The 21,810-nt window shown below is 52.4% G+C and overlaps 1 protein-coding gene across 2 annotated transcripts in view; it reads right to left on the bottom strand.

Moving 5' to 3' along the window:
- The window catches only part of RYR1 (ryanodine receptor 1), a gene marked incomplete at its 5' end in the record, with an annotated part of 117,456 nt that extends 102,495 nt beyond the window's left edge, over positions 1-14,961 (bottom strand). For both annotated transcript variants that reach the window (XM_082862840.1, XM_082862841.1), the window contains 13 exons: positions 1,001-1,196; positions 1,647-1,768; positions 3,841-4,005; positions 4,148-4,304; positions 4,811-4,885; positions 5,038-5,131; positions 6,294-6,387; positions 6,911-7,023; positions 7,363-7,441; positions 7,530-7,604; positions 8,650-8,754; positions 9,874-9,993; positions 14,914-14,961. In XM_082862840.1, the coding sequence (XP_082718966.1) occupies positions 1,001-1,196; positions 1,647-1,768; positions 3,841-4,005; positions 4,148-4,304; positions 4,811-4,885; positions 5,038-5,131; positions 6,294-6,387; positions 6,911-7,023; positions 7,363-7,441; positions 7,530-7,604; positions 8,650-8,754; positions 9,874-9,993; positions 14,914-14,961 (1,443 nt within the window). The remainder of the gene's footprint in view (positions 1-1,000; positions 1,197-1,646; positions 1,769-3,840; positions 4,006-4,147; positions 4,305-4,810; positions 4,886-5,037; positions 5,132-6,293; positions 6,388-6,910; positions 7,024-7,362; positions 7,442-7,529; positions 7,605-8,649; positions 8,755-9,873; positions 9,994-14,913) is intronic.
- Positions 14,962-21,810: the final 6,849 nt, after the last annotated feature.

Raw genomic sequence — 21,810 nt, 5'->3', positions numbered from 1 at the left:
TGGCTGTTATCTAATCTCTCTGCACCTCAGTGACCCATCTGTAATATGGGAGTTACAACCCCCCATGGGGTTATGGGGAGCATGTCAGGTATATAACACCCATAACACACAGTAAGGGCTAAATTCAAAGTAACAATAACCACTGACACTTATATAGCATCTACTCTGTGCTGCTACTGTTCTAAACACTTTGCATATACTAATCCCACTCCATTAGTAAGTTTTGTTGTTGTTACTATCATCATTTCTAGGTCTGCCACCCCCATCACAATGGGAGCCCCTGGAGAGGAGCAGGGCCAACTTGGAAGACTTTAAATGAACATGCTCCCCAATCACCCTGAGGAGACAGCAGACCCCGGACCTTTGTACAGCCCCAGTTTTCCACCCCTCTCGGCCCCTCGCACTCAGACTCCGTGCTGAGCGGAGCCCACCACGTCTCCTCTCATAACACACAGACCCCCAGCCTCTGACCCAAGCTGAGGTCGCGCCCTACACTATCCTCCCACCCAAAAGCCCACCTCTCTGGCCCTGCTCCCCACCATGCCCCACTCTGGTTCTATCCTCCCACTCCGCGGGCCCTACCCCTACAGTCACCGCCTCCTGAGTCTAGTAGCTCAGCCTCGGGCTTCTTCCCAGGCCTTTCCTCCACTGACTTGCCTTGGCCCAGAGCTTACCTTCACCCCGCCCCGTCCTCCCAGGAGAGGGAACAAGTCCTGCCCCCGCCTTCAGGCTCCGGTTCCACTTTGCTCTCACAGGCCCCGCCCCTCACCAAAGCCTCGCCCACCAACCCACTCCGGACCCGCTTCAAGGCTCCGCCCCTTCGCGTGTCCCCTACGACCCGCCTCCCCGCCCTGTTCACCCAGGCCAGGAACTTCCTCCTGACCCTCCACCTGCCCCGCCCCCTCTCAGACCACTGCTTCCCCGGGTCCAGCAGGCTCCGCCCCTCTGAAGGCTCCGACCCCGCGCCCACAGACCCCGCCCCCCCGGGCCGCGCCCTCACCTCCTCCTGGAAGAGGCTCTGGCGGTTGCGCAGGCTGCGCAGCTTTCCCTGCTTCTCCTCGTGCTGCAGCTCCTCGGAGGGTGGCTCGAAGTAGCCGATGAGGTCCTGCAGGCTCAGGATGACACCCTCGAGAGGCAGTGCTGTGCCAGCCGGAGACCCCGAGCCCCTCGGCTTTCCGCTGAAGCTGTCCAGGCCCCTGCGGAGACCGCGCACGTATCAGTGAGGGTCCGTGAACCCTGTGAGGGTCCCGCCCCCACCCACCCCCGGTCCCTGCCAGACTCCCACAGACACACCTATTTAACAGAGAGAGACAGTGAGACGCAGAGAGAGAAGGGCATTGATTGGCCCGAGGTGACCCAGTGGCCAAGGGCAGAGCTGGGCCTGGGACCCCCGCCTGTGTAGGGACAGGTCATGAAAGCAGAGGTCAGGGCTAGGGAGGTCCAGGGTCGAGGGTGTCAGGGGTGTGAAGTCAAAGTCATAGCTGTCGAGGTCAGATTAGGGGTCAAGTATGTAGAGGTCAGGAGTCTGTGTATGGGAGAGGTGTGAATGTCAGAGGTAGAGATTAAATGGTCTGGCGCATGAACACCAGGGGCGTGGGGTCAAGGTGTGGCCTGGCCCCCAGGGCAGAGCGGGCCGGGTGGCTCACTTGATGAAGTGGTTGTAGAGGCCGCCAGTGCTGTAGATCATGCGGGCGGCCTGGGACTCCTCCTGCTGACAGCGGGTCAGTGACAGTGCGTCGTCCATGTGGCCTTCCTGGTGCAGAATGGCCTGACAGTGGTGGGAGAGAGACGTCAGGAGGGGCTCAGCCAGCCAGGGCCATGCTCCCCAGACCTCCACCCAGACTCTAGCCCCCAAATTGCCCCCATCCTCTACGGAATCTCTCTGCCAGCTCCGCCCCCAGTCCCTCTTCATCTGTCCCTGCGTCTTTCATTCTCAACCCCTCTCTCTTTTAACCCCCTCTAGGTCTCTCCTCTCACTCTCTGTCTCTGTCCTCTTTGTTTCTGTCTGTCTGTCTTTGTCTCTGTCTCTCTGTCTCTCTCATGCCTATCCCATGCTCTGTCTCTCCCTCTCTGTCGCTATGTCCATCTCTCTCTCTACCTCTGTCTTTCCTTTTTTTTTTTTAACATCTTTATTGGAGTATAATTGCTTTACAATGGTGTGTTAGTTTCTGCTTTATAACAAAGTGAATCAGTTATACATAAACATATGTTCCCATAGCTCTTCCCTCTTGTGTCTCCCTCCCTCCCACCCTCCCTATCCCACCCCTCTAAGTGGTCACAAACCACCGAGCTGATCTCCCTGTGCTATGCGGCTGCTTCCCACTAGCTATCTATTCTCTGTCTTTCTTTCTCTCTTTCTCTGTCCCTCTTTGATTCTCCCTCTCTCTCCCTCTCTGTCTCTCTCTATCTTGTCTTTCCCCAGGCCAGACCCCTCTCCATTTGTATCTACTACTGACTTAACATCCCCCCACCAGAAAGCTCTAATGGCACCCCAAATTTAACATGTCCCAGACAGAATGCCTGAACACCTTTCTGGGAGGTGAGACCATCATGGCTGCCGGCTTTCCCCTGAGCTGACCTCCCCAGGACCCCATCCAGTCCAGCAGCTGTAAATACCGTCCACCTGCTGACGACCCCCACATTGCCCTCTCTGGCCCAGGCCCATCTCTACATCCTCTGCTGTTGTATCCAACTTCAGCCTCAGTTTTCACAAACAGGTGCCGCCCTAGTCTTCTCACTGATTCGCTCAGCAAGTCTATTGAGTGGCTCTGTTCTAGGCATTGGGGCCCATCCTCCTGAGCTGATACTTGGCTGTCCCTGACTCAGTTGACGGCACTTCCCTCCTTCCAGCTGCTCAGGGCAAAAAAGGACAAAAATCATGGTCTCATCCTCAGTCCCTCTCCCTCTCACCCTGATATCCAATCTGTCAGAAAATCCTGTTGGCTCTGCCCTCAGAATACAACCAGACTCTGCCCCCTTTCCTCACTCCACAGTCCCCACCCTGGTGCTGTCCACTGTCATCCTCCACCTGTACCAGTGCAGACCTGCCCTGGTCTTCCTTCTCCAGCTCTGCCCAGCCCCGTAGTCTGTTCCCATAAGCAGCTCAAGAACCCTGTGAACCTGAATCAGGGCACCGCCCCCCGTGCCCTGGCCTGCTCAAGACTATCTTGCGGCTCCCTCTCACCCAGAGTAAAAGCCAGGACCCTCCCCCGTGGCCCACAAGGCTCTACCTGATCTCTTCCCGTCCCCTCTCTGTCCTCATCTCCCACGACTCACCCCTCGCTCACTCGCCTCCAGCCGAACTAGATCTCCTTTCAGTGATTGCAACAGACCAACCTCATCCCAACTTCAGGGCCTTTGCACCTGGTGTTCCCTCTGTCAAAAGTCGCTTTCCCACTGTTGGGTTGTAAAACTGTGTACTTCATTAGAGAGGGTTTAGTCACAGTGTCTGAGCACAGGGAAGGCAGGGAACAGGTCTGTGTAGCTCAGCTATCTGTCCACACACACATCCACAACACCTGGGGTACTCAATAATTGGCTGAATGGTATTCTCCGTCTGTTATTATTCATCTTTTTCTCTCCACCTCTGTCTTTCTTATTTCTGTCTCTCTGTCTCTGTCTTTCTCTATTTGTCTGTCCCCATGTCTGTCTATACTTCTCTCTTTCTCTTCATACATGTATTCTTTCTTTTTTCCTGTCTCTCTCAATCTCAGTTTCTCTCTCAGTCTTTGTCTTTCTCTCAATCCCAACCTCAAACTCCTAAAGGCTCAAGCATCATCACCCCCAGTCCCCTTCCTGCCCCAGCCTGTACCCCACCCCTTCCCTCTGCCAGGTGCCCACCTTCTTCTTGAGCACGCCGAGCCGCAGGGCCTTGGGGTCCGGGGCAGCATAGGTGAGCCACAGGCCTGAGGCCACGTGCTGCACAAAGCACAGGGACTCCCCATATTTGATTTCAGGGGGGCCCATGCCCTCCACATCCCGCTTGGGGGCCGTATCCAGCTTCTCCTACAGGGGCAGGGGACAGAGGTCAGCCTCCTCTGCTTGTGCATTTAATGGGGGATTCCCCCCCCAAGAGACTGCAGAGTGGTGGGGGGCTGGGGCGGGATTTGGGGCTCCAGCTGAGGGAGGGTATCCTGACCCCACCGACCTTGGAGATTCGGAAGCAGAAGGAAGTGGCCTTGGTGTGGGCCTTGCTGGCGTCAACCACCACTAGGCCCTGGTCCTCAATGAGTGCCAAGTACCGCCCGGTGGTGACATGCCGGATGCGGAGTGGCTGGCCCCAGCGCAGGTGGCTCCCACTCCAGCTGCAGAGGGTGAGGACGAGGGAGAGGTCAGAGGCCCCCCAGTTCTCCCATGGACACCATAGTCTTGGTTGAAACCTCCTCAAGCCCTCAGCCCTGTTCCAGGGTGCCCAAATCTTCCTTGGAGCCCTCAAATCCTTCTTAGGACCCCCAGCCTTCCTTTAAGAGCCCCAATCTTCTCTCAGGCCCTCACCACTTCCTCAGAGCTGCCCAGATGATTTCAGTGTCTCCAGTTTTCCCAGATCTGTCATTTTCTCCCCTCCTTTCCCCACAATTTCACTCGAGACCCTGATCTCTCCCTCAGGAACCTCCACTACCCCCAAGACCTCTTTTTCCTCCAGGATTCTAGGACCCTGGGGACCTTTATTGCTGTCTTAGGCTCCCCAGATTTTCCCTCAAAACCCTCCAGTCTCTTCCTCAGTTCTTCCTTCAAGACACTCTTCTCCTCCCAGGGCCCCCAGGAACCCCTAGCCCCTCCCCAGCCTGCCTCCTCTGCCCCTGACCCCTACCTGATTCTCAGTGGCTCCAGTCTCCAGAGGGAGCGGGCGTGGGTGCACACAGATCCCCCCTCATAGTAGACAAGTCTGGGTACATGGAAGAGAGTGAGGTCAAGAGTTCAGGCTCCAGCCCCCCAGAATCTGATCCCTAATCCTAGGGTTCCAGGCCCCCCTAGCTAACCTTTGCCATCCCCCTTCTGGCCCGAAGACGCCAGACCCTCTTGTCCCCAAGCCCAGACCTGCGCTGGTCATCACTGTCAGCAGGGGAAATGGTCAGACATTCATCCATGTGTCCATGAAAGAGGCGGAGGACGTGGCCCCCGGTCACATAGCCTGGACAGGAGCAAAGGAAAGTGGTCATTGGGAAGCTGGAGCCCCAGAAAGGCCTGGGAGCCACAGTGGAGTTTGCAGGCCCTGCTTCTGCCCTGTGGGAAGCTGGGGGCTGGGTTTGGGGGTCTGCAGATGGAGATCTGAGTTTCAAGGTACAAAGTTGTAGTCTGAGATTCGGGCTCAGATTGAGGCCTGAAGTAGGGGCATGAGATTTGGGGTCTGCGGTTGGGGATCTGATGTTGGGGGTCTGGGTGTGCAGGGCTGAGGCTGGGAGGTTTGTGGGTCTGGGGTTTAAAGGTCTCAGTTTGGATTTTCGAGGTTGGCTTCAGAGAATGTCATTAGAGATTTGGGTCTAATGTTCCCTGATTCTGAGGTTTGAGTTCCAGGGCTTGAGATGGGGGTCTGGGTTTAGACGTATGACGGTGGAGTCTGAAGTCAGGGTCTGAATTTTGAGTGTTATTTTGGAGGTCTGAGGCTGGTGTCTGAGGTTTGAGGTCTGAGGTTTGGAAGGCTTAGCTCTGGGGTCTGAGTCTGGGGAGATGTGAGCTTTGTCGTAGTTAGAAGTTGGCGGGTCTGAGTTTCGGGGTCTGAGATTAAGGCCTGAGTTTCGAGATTTGTGGCTTGCATCTCAGCTTGGGTCCGGCTTAGGGCTCTGAGGTTTGGGGTGTGAGAATTGGGTTCAAAGTTTTGGGTTCATGCTTTAGGGACTCAGCATGGGGGTCTGCAAACTGGGAGATGATTTTGGAGATTTGAGGTTAGAGTTGGAGGTGTGAAGTCGATTGGCTGAGGTTCGGGGTCTGAAGTAGGGCTCTTAGTTTGGGGATCTGAGTTTGAATTTGGGGGGCTGAGGTCCCATGTGCTTGTCATCTGAGGCTTGGGGTCTGAGGGATAAGCTACACATTCGATGTTCTAAGCTTTGGGTCTGAGTTGAGGGGTCTGACCTCCAGGACCTGAGTTTGGCTTGCGCGCTTTGGGGTCTGAATTAGGAGTCTGATACTGAGTTTTAGGTTTCGAGGTCTGAGCTCTAGGGTTCCAGATTGGTGGTCAGCTGGAGATCTAAGTATGAGGGTCATAATGTGGAGATCTTGGTTTGGGGTCTGAGGGGCAATGTTGAAGGCCTGTTTTGGGGGTCTTAGGTTAGGGGTCAGAGGTCTGGGGTCCTCACCCTCTTCGCAGCCAGAGCAGATGGGGTTCATGTTCCACAGTGTCTGCATGAAGGAGGCGTCAACCTGGAGCTCCCCGCTGGCCGTCGACAGGTGCTGTGGGCAACCAGGATGTGGTGGTCAGAGATGATGGGGGTGAGCAATAGTTCCAGAGCGAGTCAGAAACCAAGGGTGGAAGCCAGGAGACCAGAAATTACAGGCCCAGATCAAGAAACAGAGATCGGGCCTCCCTGGCGGCGCAGCGGTTGGGAGTCCGCCTGCCGATGCGGGGGACGCGGGTTCGTGCCCCGGTCCGGGAGGATCCCGCGTGCCGCGGAGCGGCTGGGCCCGTGAGCCATGGCCGCTGAGCCCACGTGCCCGGAGCCTGTGCTCCGCAACGGGAGAGGCCGCAACAGTGAGAGGCCCGCGAACCGCAAAAAAAAAAAAAAGAAAGAAAAGAAACCGAGATCAAGTCAGGAAATGGGGCGTCAGAAACCAGAAATTGGATGGAAACTGGAAATTGGGAGTCAGGACGTTGGGGCCAGAGACCAGGCAAACCAATGAGGAGGAGATGGGGTGGATCCCGTGTGCCCCCAGCCCCCGGAGCAGTAGGAGCTGTGGTGAGGGAGGTGCTACTCACCAGGTAGCGCTCAGAGGAGACGCTGACGAGGATGAGGTCATCCCCAACTCGGACCTTCTCTCCTTCCGACCTCTGCTTGGAGGCCGGGTGTGTCGTCCACCAACAGGCCTCTCCTATGGGTGGGGGCGGGGTGAGGGCTGCCCAGAACGCTCTTCCCCAAGGCATTCCCAGCCACGGAGCCTCCCAAGCCCTCCATCCCAAGCTCTCCTCTTACTGCCCCCAACTCTCTGCCTCACAGTCCCCCGTTCCTGTCCTCAGACTCTCTGCCTGCTTGCCTGAGTCTCTCTGTCCAGAATGTATTCATCCACACCCCCAGACTCTCAGCCCCAAAGCCCCCCCATCTTTGCCCCTGGAACATCCCCATGCTCGCTCCCGGGGTTCTGCAGACCTTCTGCATCCCACCTCCCTGTCTGCGGCGTCCCCATCGTAGCACCTCCCTCCAGGCCCTGCACCTGTTGCGTCCTCCTGCAGTCCCACGTCGAAGGCCAGCTTGTCAGTCATGGAGCGGGAGGTGGTGAGGCAGCTCAGGTACTAGGGTTGTAGAGGGGAGTCAGCCACCCGGCAGGCGTTGCACTCCCTGGCCCCTGCCGCCGCCCCAGCCCCTCCCGGACGCACTTACCATGCCGCTGTGCGAGTGCCGGAGCAGGATGGCATGGCCATACAGGAGTGTCCTGTGTCCCCCACCCTGGGACGACTGCAGGGGGCAGGGGAGGACACAGAGTGAGAATAGACCCCCCTGAAACATCTGGCCTATCTCAGGTGGGAATACACTTCCCAGAAGACACCATGCTCGGGCCTGGATGCGAAGAAGCCTCAGCTCAGACCCACAACAGAGTCTCTGCCTCAGGTTCCCTGCTTCCAGGGGAAGCAAGGTCTGTGTCTCTGAGAAGCCTGTGGGTGGGGTGTTTTCTATTCCCCAAAGCCCACTCTGTCCTTCAACCTGTTAACCAGGCCCCAGAGTCACTCAGGGGGCTGAACCCCTCTTCCAGAGGTTCAGATACCTGGGGTCACTCAGGGAAGCCCCCGGATCTCGTGTTCCACAGACTTTAGCTCCCTCTGCTCTCACCTGTCATAACACAGCTGTGCACCGGTACTGTCCTACCAGCTGTTAAACATTGGAGCATCACCCGCAGGGACCTGCCCTGTGCTGCCACACACCCCCGGGCCCAAGAAGACTCTGCGCCTCTTAGGAGTGGGTGGGTACACCCAGCACTCGATGGCATCATGCCCCCCATCCCAGCTCTCACATGCCCATGCTCTGAGGGGGCCATGTGATGGGGCCACGTGATCACATGGTGGACCCACCATGTGGGTCCAGAGGGGACTCACACTTGGGATGGAGGGAGGTGATGAGGGGAGAGGTCCCATGCGGAGAAGAGCTAGGAGGGTCGGAGGAAAGGATGGAAAAGAGGAGAAAGGAGCAGGTGGGAGAACAGGGGATCAAAAGCCCCCACCCCCTTCCTTCCTTCCTGCCTGGCCTGTTCTGGGTTCCACAGACCCTGACAACCGGGGTGGGGAAGAACCCCCAGCCCCTGTGTGCAGGGTGTGGACCCAAGAGGCCCACCTGGGGTCAGGAGAGGTGGCAAGGACAGATGACACCCAAGGCCAGACCTACCCACTTATCCAAATTGAGGGCCTGTGGGGGGCAGGGCAGAGAGAGGAAGAAGAACAGATGGTAAATGACCCCCAGGTCCTCCCACCCGTCCCTGCCACCCATCCCAGCTGGGTGGGAGCCTCACCTCCACGCCGGCCTCCACGGTGTTGGCCAGCATCTCCTGCAGGGCTCGGACGGACAGGGACTGCTCCAGGACGAAGCAACAGATGGCCAGGTCGGGGGGCACATTCTGTGGGGTGGGGAGATGTGAACGGGGGACCTGAAGGCTCCAGAGTGCTGGTGCATGCCCTGCCCCTAGTCTAAATACCTACACCTCTTAGAGACCCAGACCCGACCCAGCCCTCCAAGAAGCCCTGCCCTCTGCCTCCCGCTTCAAACACCCTGAATTCGCACCAACATCCCAGAAGACACCTCTGCTCTGCCTCCTCCCTCACACCCCTGTACCCCACCCGAACCTCACAGAAGTTTCCACAGCACACCTAATCCCATAGGAAGCCTCAGCCCCTGTCAGACGCATTCCACCCATCCGACTCCGGGAGCCCCCTCCTTGCCCTCCCGGCAGAAAACGCAAATCTCTCCAACCCCAAAGGAAGCCCCAGCTCCCGCTGTAACGAGCAGACAGTCCCAGCTCCTGCCCTCTCCCTCAGACACCTGTGAACACTGCTTCAAAGTCCCAGGAGCAAGGCCCCACCTCACACCTCCCGCCTCAGGCTCCCGCCCAGGCACCTCAAGCACTTAGACACCCTCCCCCTTGGACCCAAGACTCTCTGCCCACCTCAGGCCCCTGGCCTCCTCCCCCATCAAACTCCAGGTCTCCTCCCTCTCCCAGCCTCGGCCCCATCCCCCCAGGTCACCTCCTCCCTCAGAGCCTGAGTTCACCTCAGCCTCAGACCCCAGGATCCCCCCACCTCTCAGCCTCCAACCCCCTCCCCAGTCAGCCCCCTGCGGGCACCCCCTGACCCTCCAGGCTGTTCTGCTTTGGATTGAAGACCCTCTGCCCCCTCAGACACCTGCCTCCTAAGACCCCCTGCCCCTCCCTCCTCAGACCTCCACCTACCTCAGACCTCTGCCCCTTTCCCCTGTAAGCCCCCTCCCATTTTCTCTCCTATCAGCACCCCCTTCAGATCCCCTCTTCTTTGAACTCAAGACCTTCTATCTCCTTAGACCCCCTCCCTCTTCCCCCAGGACCCCAGCTCCCCTCCTCAGACCTCCAGCCCCCTTTCCCTCTTAGCCCCCCTCCCTATTCCCCTTCCTGTCAGCATCCCCTCTCCAGACTCCCAGACCCCTCTTCTTTGGGCCCCAGGCTCTCTGCCCCTCAGGCCCCCTCTTCCTTCCGTCCTGCACAGACCTGGGCATTGCTGGTGGGCTCCAGGAAGCAGAGGCGGTTGCCGAAGCCCTCGGCGGCCAGGCAGAGCTTGAGCTGCTCCTTGAGCACCATGGCGCTGCACTGCAGGACCATCTCGTCGTCCTGGGGACGGGCAGAGGGTCAGGGTGGGCGCCCGCATCCCACCCGCATCCCGCAGACACTGTACCATGGGCCACCCACCTGGCCCTTTCTCCTCGTGAAAAAGATGTGACTAATAATAGCCACCCTCGCCATTTGTCAAGTAGGGGCCCGTGTTGAGCACTGTACATGCTTCTAACATCCCCATGAGATCCAAGCCAGTGGCATCCCCACGTTAAAATGGGGAAACTGAGGCTCAATGAGGGGACATGGCTTGTCCAAGGCCACACGGCTGATAAGAGAAGCAGCTGGGATCTGAACCCCAGTCCAACTGACTCCAGAGGACTCCCAGGTGGGGGTCCACAAGGTGAGTCACTGGAGGGTGGAAGATATGAGTGCCTCAAGTTAAATGGCTTTTAAGTTCAGCCTTATCTAATTATTTTTGTGTGTTATTTTAATAGTAGCTCTCATTTAAGGAGTGCTGTCTAATGACTCCTGAATGCAGTGCCAGAATCTGGACTGGATCCTGGATGGAGGGGAAATGCCATAAAAGATGGTATAGAGACAAGTGGTGAAAGGTGAAACAGACTGTGAATTAGATGATGGTATCATAGCCGTACGAAATCTCCCGATTTTGATAACTGTGCTGTGGTTTTCTGAGAGACATCCCTTGTTTTTTTAGGAAACAGACACTGAAGGATTTAGGGGTTAAGGGTATCATGTCCACAGCTAACTCTCAAACAGCTTAGGAAAAAAATAGGGAGAGAGAGGGAGGGAGAGATGGAGGGAATGATAAAGCAGACATGCTACATCCTAACCTTTGGGGGAAATGACTGAAGGCCACATGGGAGTTCTCTGAGATAACCTTGCAACTTTTCTCGAAGTTTGAAATAATCTCGAGGGTATAAATTAAAATTTTAAGTAAAATAAACACCCTTCTGAGGTAAGTCCTAGTATGTGAACCTGTGGAAACAGAGGCCTAGAGAGGTGAAGTGATTTGCCTGAGGTCACACAGCCGGCGCAGCTTGTGGGATCTTAGTTTCCCTTGCAGGGTCTTAGTTTCCCCACCAGGGATCGAGCCCACACCCCCTGCAGTGGAAGTGTGGAGTCTTAAACACTGGACCACCAGGGAAGTCCCAATATGCCACTTTTAGAACGTTAGACCACCTCTTGATATGTTAGCAGAATAGCCCATATTACATTCATAACTAATATAAATGTATGTGGGGGTTTGCTCCACATTTTTACTGATAGCGGTTTCAATCAAAATTGATGGGAAAAGAAAACAGATGGAGACCGCAGTGATTAACCACAGTTAAGATAGTGATTATTCCATTTTACAGCAAAGGAAACAGGTTCAAGGAGGCTAGGCGTTCTGCCTGAAGTCACACAGACTCCAGCCCTTCCAGCAAATCCTGGGCTTCACCCCACACAGGCAGCCCTCATTCTTTCTGTCAGCCTGGGAGGAGGGAGAGAGAGGCCCCAGGACTGCTCTGTCCTATTACCCCCATCCCCGACATCTTGGCATATGCCGTGTATTCACAGGGATCATACAGCTTGCGTTTATTAAGTACATACTCTCTGCTACACCTCATGCTCAGGGCTTTACATTCATCTAATAGACACTGATTAAGCATCTGCTATGTGCCAGGCACTGATCTAGGCACTGGATATAGAGCAGCGAATAAAGCAGACGAATTCCCTGTCCTTGTGGAGCTGACATCCTTGTGGGGGGAAATGCAGTGAACAGGTGAATCAATTTATAATGTTAATTTCAGTGATAAGTGTTATGGAAAAAATAACCCAGGGTGATGTAAGAGTTTGGGGTAGGGATGACATCAGTGAGGGGGGGTGAAGTGACAGCCTCTCCAAGGAGGTGACATTTGAGCTGAGCCTTGTCTGAATAACAAGAAGGAATCAGGCCCGATCATCTCTGGAGGAAGAAAGTTCCCGGAAGAGGAGTCTGCCTGTGCAAAGGCCTGGGGCCGTGGGTGTTCAGAAAAAGCAAGGGAGACAGCCTGGTGCTGCTGCCGTCAGGAGCAAGGGAGAAAGTGGGAGGAGACGAGCCCAGAGAGATATTTGCATGGACCCATTGAATCCTTATGGTACATACTTTTGTCCCCATTTTCCAGATTGGGAAACTGAGGCTTAGAGAGAAAAATAAAAATCACTTGCCCAAAGTTAGGAAGCAGGCAAATGGCAAAACCAAGATATAAACCAGGGACAGGGAGCCTAATCCCTACACCAATGATTCTCTAACTTTCTCCTGCATCAGAATGAAGGGGGGTAGCCTGGTTAAAAATGCAACTTCCTTGCTGCCCCAGTCTCCCCCTCAACACCAAGAGCCTGATTCAGTAGATCTGGGGTCAGTAGGGAATCTGGACCATTAACCAGCCCCCAGGAGGTTTTGACATGGGCCATGCTTTGAGGAACCCCAGCCTGGGCAGGGCTGGATGTTGCCACCCATCAAAAGAAAATGAAATGAACTTGGGGGCCATGCCCATCATGCTTAAAAAGTGAAATAAAAGTAGAGCAAGAACAGAAAATAGCAGCATGCCCCCTGTGTTCTAAGGGCTACCTGCATTTCATGAAACTTGTTTCAGTTAAAAATAGTTGTGTGCAGGGCTTCCCTGGTGGCGCAGTGGTTGAGAGTCCGCCTGCCGATGCAGGGGACACGGGTTCGTGCCCCGGTCCGGGAAGATCCCACATGCCGCGGAGCGGCTGGGCCCGTGAGCCATGGCCACTGAGCCTGCGCGTCCGGAGCCTGTTGCTCCGCAACGGGAGAGGCCACAACAGTGAGAGGCCCGTGTACCGCAAAAAAAAAAAAAAAAAATTGTGTGAATGCACCTAATTTGAGCATAATAGCATGAATTGGAGGCAACCCAAATGTCCATCAGCAGGTGAACTGATAAACAAATTGTAGCGTATTCACACAATGGAATACTACTAAGCAACAAAAAGAAATGAATTCTTGATACACACTACATGGATTAATGTCAAAAATGTTACAGTGTGCAAAAGAAGCAGGACAAATGAGCATATATTTTATATGAAACACTAGTTAGTGACTTATGGGATCTATGGTGACGTAAAGCAGAAGGGCAGGGTGATTCCTGCAAAGAGCCAAAGGGAACTTTCTGGGAAATGTTCTATTGATTATGATAGTGGTTACCTGGGTGTGTACAGCTTGTCAACTGTAACGCCTAAAAGGGGTACAAATTATTGCATGTCAATTATAGCTCTATTAGTAAAGTTGACTTTTTATAACGTATGTGAATATATGCATGTACTGGGTTGCAATATAAAATATATTTCTTACCAGTGGGATGAGATCCAAAAAGTTTGAGAAAACCACCACATAACCTCAGTAAAGTTCAGGAAAATGGACCCAGTCTGGGGCCAAGAGATGTCAAGGCCAGGCCTCTAGAATCCAACACTGGCTAGCCAGGCAAGTCTGAGCCCAGTTTTCCTCTTATGAAAGCAGGAGGGCTGGCCCCCAGGGGCATCCAGAGATGACACTTCCTGGCCTTAACCTTGGTCAGTGACTCCCACTCAGGCCTCGGTTTCCCTCAAAACTCCCAGGGAGATAAAGATAGGGCCCTACCTCAGAAGATAGGGCAGCAAGGATATAATTAGATGCCTCAGGAGGCTGAGGCCCTGGGCATGGGGTCTGACGTAGAGTGGCTGCTCAGGGGCTCAAGGCCATGGCCACGGTCTTATTAGGGCTTGGGAGGAGGGGAGAGCCCAACCCATGGTGTCTGCTAAGGGACTGGAGCCAGTGCAAGAGTCTAGGGTGAAGCTAGGCCTCCTCCCATGGCCGAATGTCCAGCTGTCCCTATCCTTCACTACCAGCCCCAGCTGTCCATTCCTCCCTCCCAGGAAACCAGAGCCGGCTCGCCAGGGTCCTATTCTGGGGCCGGAATGCTGTGTCAGCATTTCCCAGGGCCTGGAGGGGGTGGGGAGGGGCTAGTGCAGGATCAGCCCAGAAGAGAGAATATCCCCTCCCATATTCAAAGCCCCACACCCGGTAGAACCACTGGGAGGGAAAAGTGGGAAGGACTTCGAGATGGGCAGCCCCTCCCCCCATCCTCTCCCTGTCCCCTGCCCAGGCCCCAGAAAAGTGGACTATTCTGGGAGGGACACCTGTTGTTCCAATTCCCATCCCTGCCCCCCCCCCCCCCCCCCGCCTGCCGAGGGTCAGAGATGTAGAGAGAGACGGAGTTGAAGACACAGTGAGAAACACAGAGGGCCTGAAGCCGAAGAACAAAGCCAGAGACAGAGACAGGGAGACAGAGATGGAAAGAGACAGAGACACAGACAACCCAAAGAGACAGATAGGGAGAGATAGATAGAGACAGATAGAGATAGATAGCAGCCATATCTGACCCTCCTCTCCAAAATCAAGTGGGGAAAGAAAGAAGACCCAGAAACAGGGGGACGCTCAGGAGACCCTCAAGGGCTGGGAGTTCAAAGGAGTTGTGTCCTTCAGCCCACCACAGCCCTCTTCCCAAGAATTTAAATAGGTCAGAGTCTGGAGCAAAAAGAGAATTAGGGCTAAGTGGGGGGTGGGGGAGGGGACAGCTAAATTAAGCTCAGGAATTAGAACCACCTTCCCCAAGTGCCTGCTTCCAGAGTGGTGGGAGGGGGTGCTCTCTCTGCGGCCCCCTTCTCTGGGACAAATCGCTAGTGTCAGAAGAGAGGGTGGAGGAGGGAGGATCCTCCTCCCATTCTGTAGTCCCAGATTCTGCTAATTCTCTGACGAGAAAGATGGGGGAGACTAAGAGAGACAGAAACGGAGAAAGACGGAGTGACAGTCACCCAAAGGGACAGAGGAGAGACCCCAGAGTCTCAGAGACCACCAGCAATCAGGACAAAGACATCGGAGACAGAGAGACACTCAGACCAGAGAGATAGTCCCAGAGACTCCAACACAGAGATACGCACCGTCCGCAGAAACTGGACCTCATCCTCGCCCTCTCCTCCGTCACCCATGATGTCGAGGCCAGAGGTGCTGGGGCTGAGGTCGGTGGCTAAGAGGAGGGGGCCGAAGGCTGGACGGGTGGGCTGGGGGCGAGTTGGGGTCGGAGACCTCTGGGGACGACAGAGGCACCCGCGGCGTAGATGGAACTGCGTGGAGGACTCGTGTGCTGGACAGAGCTGGGAGGAGGTCCCCGCCCCCGGGTCCCCATTGGAGCAGGACGGCCAAGGCCACGCCCCTTTGACGGAGCCCCGCCCACAAACCCCAAACCTTGGCCAAAGGTGCGCTTGAGGTGGGGGCGCTTAGGGGAGTGTCTTTAAGGCAGCTACCCTCTCTCCCCCTTCGCGATAAGGAAGGTGCCATCATTCTCCTATTTCACAGAGAGCAAACTGAGGCTCTGAATGAGGAAGCCCCTGCTTGATGTCATACAGCAGAGAGGGGATGCGCACTAGGTCTCCTGGCTTTAAAAAGCACCATACACAGTGATTAAAAATATGGACTCTGAGACAGACTGGAGCCAAATCCCTGTCTTGCCACTCCTTTGTGTGACCTTGAACAAGTCACTTCGCCTCTCTGTGCCTCAGTTTCCTCAACTGGTAAGGAGGATATTAATAGTACCTACCTCACAGGGCTGCTGCAAGGATTAAATTAGATTATTTGCAGCACTTAAAACTGTACCAATACAGATGCAGCCACTGTGGAAAACAGTATGGAAATTTCTCAAAAAAACTAAAAATAGAACTACCATATGACCCAGCAATTCCACTCCTGGGTATGTATCCGAAAAAAAAAAAAACCAAAACACTAATTCAAATAGATACATGCACCCAATATTCATAGCAGCATTATTTACAATTGCCAAGAGATGGAGGCATCCTAAATATTCATCAGCAGATGAATGTATAAAGAAGATGTGGTACATATATACAATGGAATACTACTCATAAAAAAAGAACGAAATTTTGCCCTTTGCAGCAACATGGATGGACTTGCAGGGCATTATGCTGAATGAAATAAGTCAGACAGAGAAAGACAAATACTGTATGATATCACTTACATGTGGAATCTAAAAAATACAACAAACTAGAGAATATAACAGAAAAGAAGCAGATTCACAGAAATAGAGAACAAATTAGTAGTTACCAGTGGGGGTGGGCGGGGGCGGGGAAGGAGCCATAAAGGGGAGGGGGAGTGGGAGGTACAAACTACTGGGAGTAAGATAGGCTCAAGGACATGCTGTACAACACGGGGAATATAGCCAATATTTTGTAATAACTGAAAAGTAACCTTTAAAAATTGTATTTAAAAACTACCTATACAGGGCTTCCCTGGTGGCGCAGTGGTTAAGAATCCGCCTGCCAATGCAGGGCACACGGGTTGGATCCCTGGTCCAGGAAGATTCCACATGCCACGGAGCAACTAAGCCCGAGAGCCATAACAACTGAGCCTGCGCTCTAGATCCCGTGCTCCGCAACAAGAGAAGCCACCGCAATGAGAAGCCCGTGTACCGCAAAGAAGAGTAGACCCCGCTCACCGCAACTAGAGAAAGCCTGCAACGCAGCCCAAAATAAATAAATTAATTAATAATAATTTTAAAAGCTACCTACACATAGAAAATGTTAAGTAAGTGTTGCTAGCGTCATCATCATCATTATTATAAAAACTTATGAGGCAGGAGTAATAGGCATAGTATCTAATATCTACAGTCTTTTGCGTGCCTGTCACATTTCAGGCTCTGGGCTACGACCTTTTCACTGCATCTCATTAGTTCTCACAACAATCCTGCTATTATTTACATTGTTTAGAGGAGAAAATAAAAATGTATGGTCCTTGCCACGCATGGTTTTAAGGACACGACCCGAATAAATGAGGTACAGCCGCCCCCCCCACCGATATCTGTGGGTTTTCCATTTGCAGATTCAACCAACTGCAGATCAAAAACAAATTTTTTTTAATTCCAGAAATTTCCAAAAAGCAAAACTTGAATTTGCCACAGGCCCGCAACTATTTCCATAGCATTTGCATTGTGTGTACAACTATTTCCATAGCATTTACATTGTATGGACAACTATTCCCATAGTATTTACATTGTAATAGGTATTATAAGTAATCTAAAGATGATGTAAATTTTACCAGAGGATGTGCGTAGGTTAATGCAAATACTACACCATTTTATATAAGGGACTTGAACATCCACAGATTTTGGTATCCAAGGGGGTCCTGGAACCAAACCCCTGTGGATGCTGAGGGATGACTGTAGTTCTCACAGTAATCTTGTGAATTCAGTACTTGTATGGTGCCCATTTTCCAGATGAGGAAAGCTGAGCACAGAGAGGTGAAGTAACTTGCCCAAGGTCACACAGAGGCTGAGCCAGGGATTTGAACCCAGAGCCAAGGTTCTTAACCATTCGACTATATTGTCTCTATATTTGCATAAAATCTCCCAGTTACAACAAAAAGCCACTTCACCAGGGCCAGGCTATACCCCCTCAGAATTCTAATCCTCTGTCTCCCCAGGGGCTGCCTGAGCCAATGAGGGCCACTAGCTAGGCCACCCTTATGCAGATGAGCACCCTGGGCTTTGTAAGTAAGGGAGCACTGAGAGGGGCAACCAGCTCCTTCCTGTTCCTGGCCACCTGGGGGGAGGGGGTGCTGGAAGAGGCTTGGAATCTGGGGATCTGGGGCAAAGGGCCTCTGCATTTCCCTAAAACTGGCAGCTCTGGGGACTAGAGGCCCAACACAGGATGCCACACACACCTGGACCTCCTGCCAGGCAGGTAGCTTCATGCCTCTAGGCCTCAGTTTCCTCATCTGTCAACTAGACTAATTTAGGATATTCCCCACCTCTTGGGGTTGTGGAGAAGATTCCATGAGGAAACCAATTAGCGCCTACCACGTGGTAACGGATTGATACAGGGATCTATTAAAATTATTATTGGGACCTTCCTGGTGCTCCAGTGGTTAGAATTCCACGCTTCCACTGCAGGGGGCACGGGTTCGATCCCTGGTTGGGGAGCTAAATTCCCACATGCCGTGCGGTGTGGCCAAAAGAAAAATTATTAACATGTAATGGTATCTAATAAGTTATACAAAACAATATCTTGCAGTTCAATAAAATTATACATAAAATGTTAAGGTATAATAGATTGCTATGTGTTACATAGTTAAATATTGATTTATTGATACAACTGTAATGGCACATATGTTTGTACCATATTATTAGATTATATAATGTGTAGTTATATAATTAGATATTTAGGCTAATATAATTAAGTAACACAACTATATGTGTATCTGTCATACACTATATAATGCACACTTGCATGTTAAATATGAAGTTTTCCCTCAGAGTTGTATATATAACAGAAAATTATTCTGTGTCATTGTGCATTACAGCATAAGATATTAATAGCGTTTCCTTTTTCTGTCAGTCATCATTATGTGTTTTAGGACCTACCCATGTTGCTCTGTGGACACCTGGTCTGTGGCCACGGGGGGTTTGCAGGCCTCCCTGGTGACTGTCCCCTTCTGTTTATTCCCCCTCCCGCCTGCGGAGGTGACACCCAGGCTGCCCCCACCTCCCCCAAAATAACATTGCAGTGAACTTCCTTGTATATGTCCCCACGTGGAACTGAGGGAGAAGGTCTCGGTATGAACACCCAGGAGCTAACCGTGGGGTCACAGCTCCACGCACACATTTAATTTGACTGCAGCGCCAAGCGGTCCTCAGGAAGGGCTGTCCCCTATCAGTACATAAGGGCTCCTCCGTCCCCAAGGCCCCAGCCTCCACTTGGCATTTTTCCAGCTTCTAATTTTTGCCAGACAAATAGGATGACTCAGTGTCGTTTCAATTTGCACTTCCCTGATCTCCTACCAATAATTTCTAGCACCTTCTCAGGTGCCTGTCTAGAGAGTTTTGGAGTCTCTTCCTCACCCTCATCCTCTTTGCCCATTTTTCTATCAGAGCGGCTGTCTTTTTCTCTTGCTGACTTGCAGCTGTCCCTTTTCCATTCTAGATATTAATCTCTCCTTGATTTTAAACTTTCTCTTTTTTTGTTTATTTTTGGCCACACCACGAGTCAGGCAGGATCTTAGTTCCCCGACCAGGGCTCAAACCTGCGCCCGCTGCAGTGGAAGCTCGGAGTCTTAACCACTGGACCGCCAGGGAAGTCCCGATTTTACACACTTTCAATACTGTTTTTCCTCTCTGTCATCTGATATTTGTTCCATGGTGTCCTCATTAAAAGAAATCTTTATTTGGATGTTATCAAATGCATCCTGTTTCTGCCTCATGAGTTTTTGTGGTTTGCTTCAGCAGTCTTTTCCTTTGCGGTTGTTGGTGTTATTGTTGGTATTAACCATCCCCGAGGGCCATGAGGGCGGCACACGTTTATACCAGTGCCAGGGACCTTTGCCCGTCTCCCTCTCTGAGGCTTCTCTGAGTCCTGGGGGCCTGGAGACACTCTCCCACTATAAGCTCGTCTCAGCCAGGGCTGTTACATCACCTCTTGTAAGGCAGGTGCCGAGGAGATAGGCTGAGAGTCAGACAGACAGCACATCACAGAGAGCACTCTTGAGATCAAAGGAGAGAGAAGAGAAAAGGCAGGTGGAGGAAAACATGGAGAGGGTCTGCAACCATACGGCATGGCATGGAATGGAAAAGCTAAAGAGAATGGGCTCTGTGCTTGTCTAAATGTTCTGGCCTGAAAAAAAAATCCATGGTGACTTCTTTCTGTGCAAAAATAGACTTCTAAAAGAGCTTTGGTTGAATGGACTCACTTACTAGGTTTGGCAGAATCGTACTAAATACTGTGACCGTTAATCCACTCTCGGGTATCTACCCTACAGAAATGCACACCACAGTGTTCACCGCAAGTCAGGGGCTGGAATAACAGCAGCAGCATTATTCACAGCAGCCCCAAACTGGAAACAACTCAAATGTCCATCACAGGAAAGTCAATCAATAAATCGTGGACTAATCACATGATGGAAGACTATACAACAACCAAAGGAATGAGCTACAGCTAAATATAACATGGAAGCATCACAAAGACATGATGTTGAATGAAAGAAGCCAGGGACTTCCCTGGTGGTCCAGTGGCTAAGACTCCGCACTTCCAGTGCAGGGGGCCTGGGTTCGATCCCTGGTCAGGGAACTAGATCCCACATGCGTGTCGCAAACTAAGAGTTCGCATACTGCAATAAACGATCCTGCATGCCACCGCTAAAGATCCCGCACACCGCAACTGAGACCTGGCGCAGCCTAAATAAATAAATAAATTTTTTAAAAAAAATGAAGCCAGATAGTTGTTTCCATTTATATACAGCTCAAAACCAGGCAAAACTACTCTGTTAGAAATCAGGTTACTGGTAACTTTTGGGAGATTGCACTGGGAAGGAACACAAGGGGGCTTATGGGGAATGGAAATGTTCTATTTCTTGATTTCTGTGAATGTCACAGGGGCATATTCTGTTTGTCACCATTCAACAACCTAAACACTTACGATTTGACTCTTTTTCGTACTTCAATTTAAAAATGTGTCAAAAAAATATGTCAAGCATGACACATTTAGGTAAGCGAAAACAAGCATGCACACTCAAAAGAAAAGTCTGTGTTTCTATGAGCATGTGTCCATGTACTTAAAAGCAGAGCCAACAGATCAGATGAAACCCAACCATGTATGATATTGGTCACCCCTGCCTAACAGGGACAGCGGGATGGGGAGGGGACTCCCCAAGGGTTAACTTCCATCTGCAATGTTTTTATACTAAGATAACAGTCTTTAAGATTATGTGAGGACTTCCCTGGTGGCACAGTGGTTAAGAATCCGCCTGCCAATGCAGGGGACACAGGTTCGATCCCTGGTCCAGGACGATCCCACATGCCACGGAGCAAATAAGCCCGTGCGCCACAACTACTGAGCCTGCACTCTAGAGCCCCGCAACGAAGAGTAGCCCCCTCTTGCCGCCAACTAGAGACAGCCCATGCGCAGCAATGAAGTCCCCAACACAGCCAAAAAAAAAAAGTTTGTGTGAGAATTGAATGAGTTAATATGTTAAGAGCCCTTAGAACAGTGTGTGGTATACAGTAGGTGCTACATAAGGTTTTCTTACAATAAAAGGAATAAAGTGAAAATGTTTTCTGGGGTATAAATGGTATTATTAAAACTAAGCTAGAAATAAAAGAAACATAAGAAATATACAAAATATTATGTCTTGTGACTTTCCAATCAAACTGCTGTGCATTATTATACATGAATATGTCCTCATAGAAATATAGACTTTTCTTTTGAGTGTGTTTACATAAATGTGTCATATTAGGCATACTTTTTTTAAAAAACTGCTCTTATTGAAGCTTGACAGTGACAGAACAGAGAATCACGGGTCTGGAGACCGAAAGATGGGGGAGATAGAGAGAGAGTCCGCTGGGTGATTGGGGGTGGGGGCCCGCAGCACCGGAAACCTCAGCCTGAAGGGATCCCCGTGTGGGGGGAGGAGGGACCTTTGGTCTCTCCCCAGCCTCTTCCTTCCCCCTGGCCTGGGGCTGGGTGGGGAGGGGCAGTTCCTCTTTCCTTCCCAAGCACGGAGGAGGCCCCAGCTCCCAAGGGGCTAAGAAGCTGGAGCATTGGTGAGGGGGAGAGGAGCCGAGCCACACTCTTAAAAGACCCCTTCCCCTCAAGGAAGCATGAACAGGAAAGACAGCAAGAGGTGAGGGGACCCTTCTCCAAGAGACCAGGAGCGCCCTACGCCCCTGGGTCTCGCTTGGGCTGCATGGGAAGTTTGGGGAGGTTCTAACCAGGGGCATAGGGTATCGGGCTACTCTCGGGGCAGCAGCAGGAGCAGGGGGCGCCAGGTGGAAAGAT

Source organism: Leucopleurus acutus (genome assembly GCF_964270905.1).
Source record: "Leucopleurus acutus genome assembly, chromosome: 20".
Classification (NCBI taxonomy): Eukaryota; Metazoa; Chordata; class Mammalia; order Artiodactyla; family Delphinidae; genus Leucopleurus; species Leucopleurus acutus.
The sequence above is the reverse complement of the archived record's forward strand: the minus strand, read 5'-3'. Positions and strand labels throughout refer to the sequence as shown.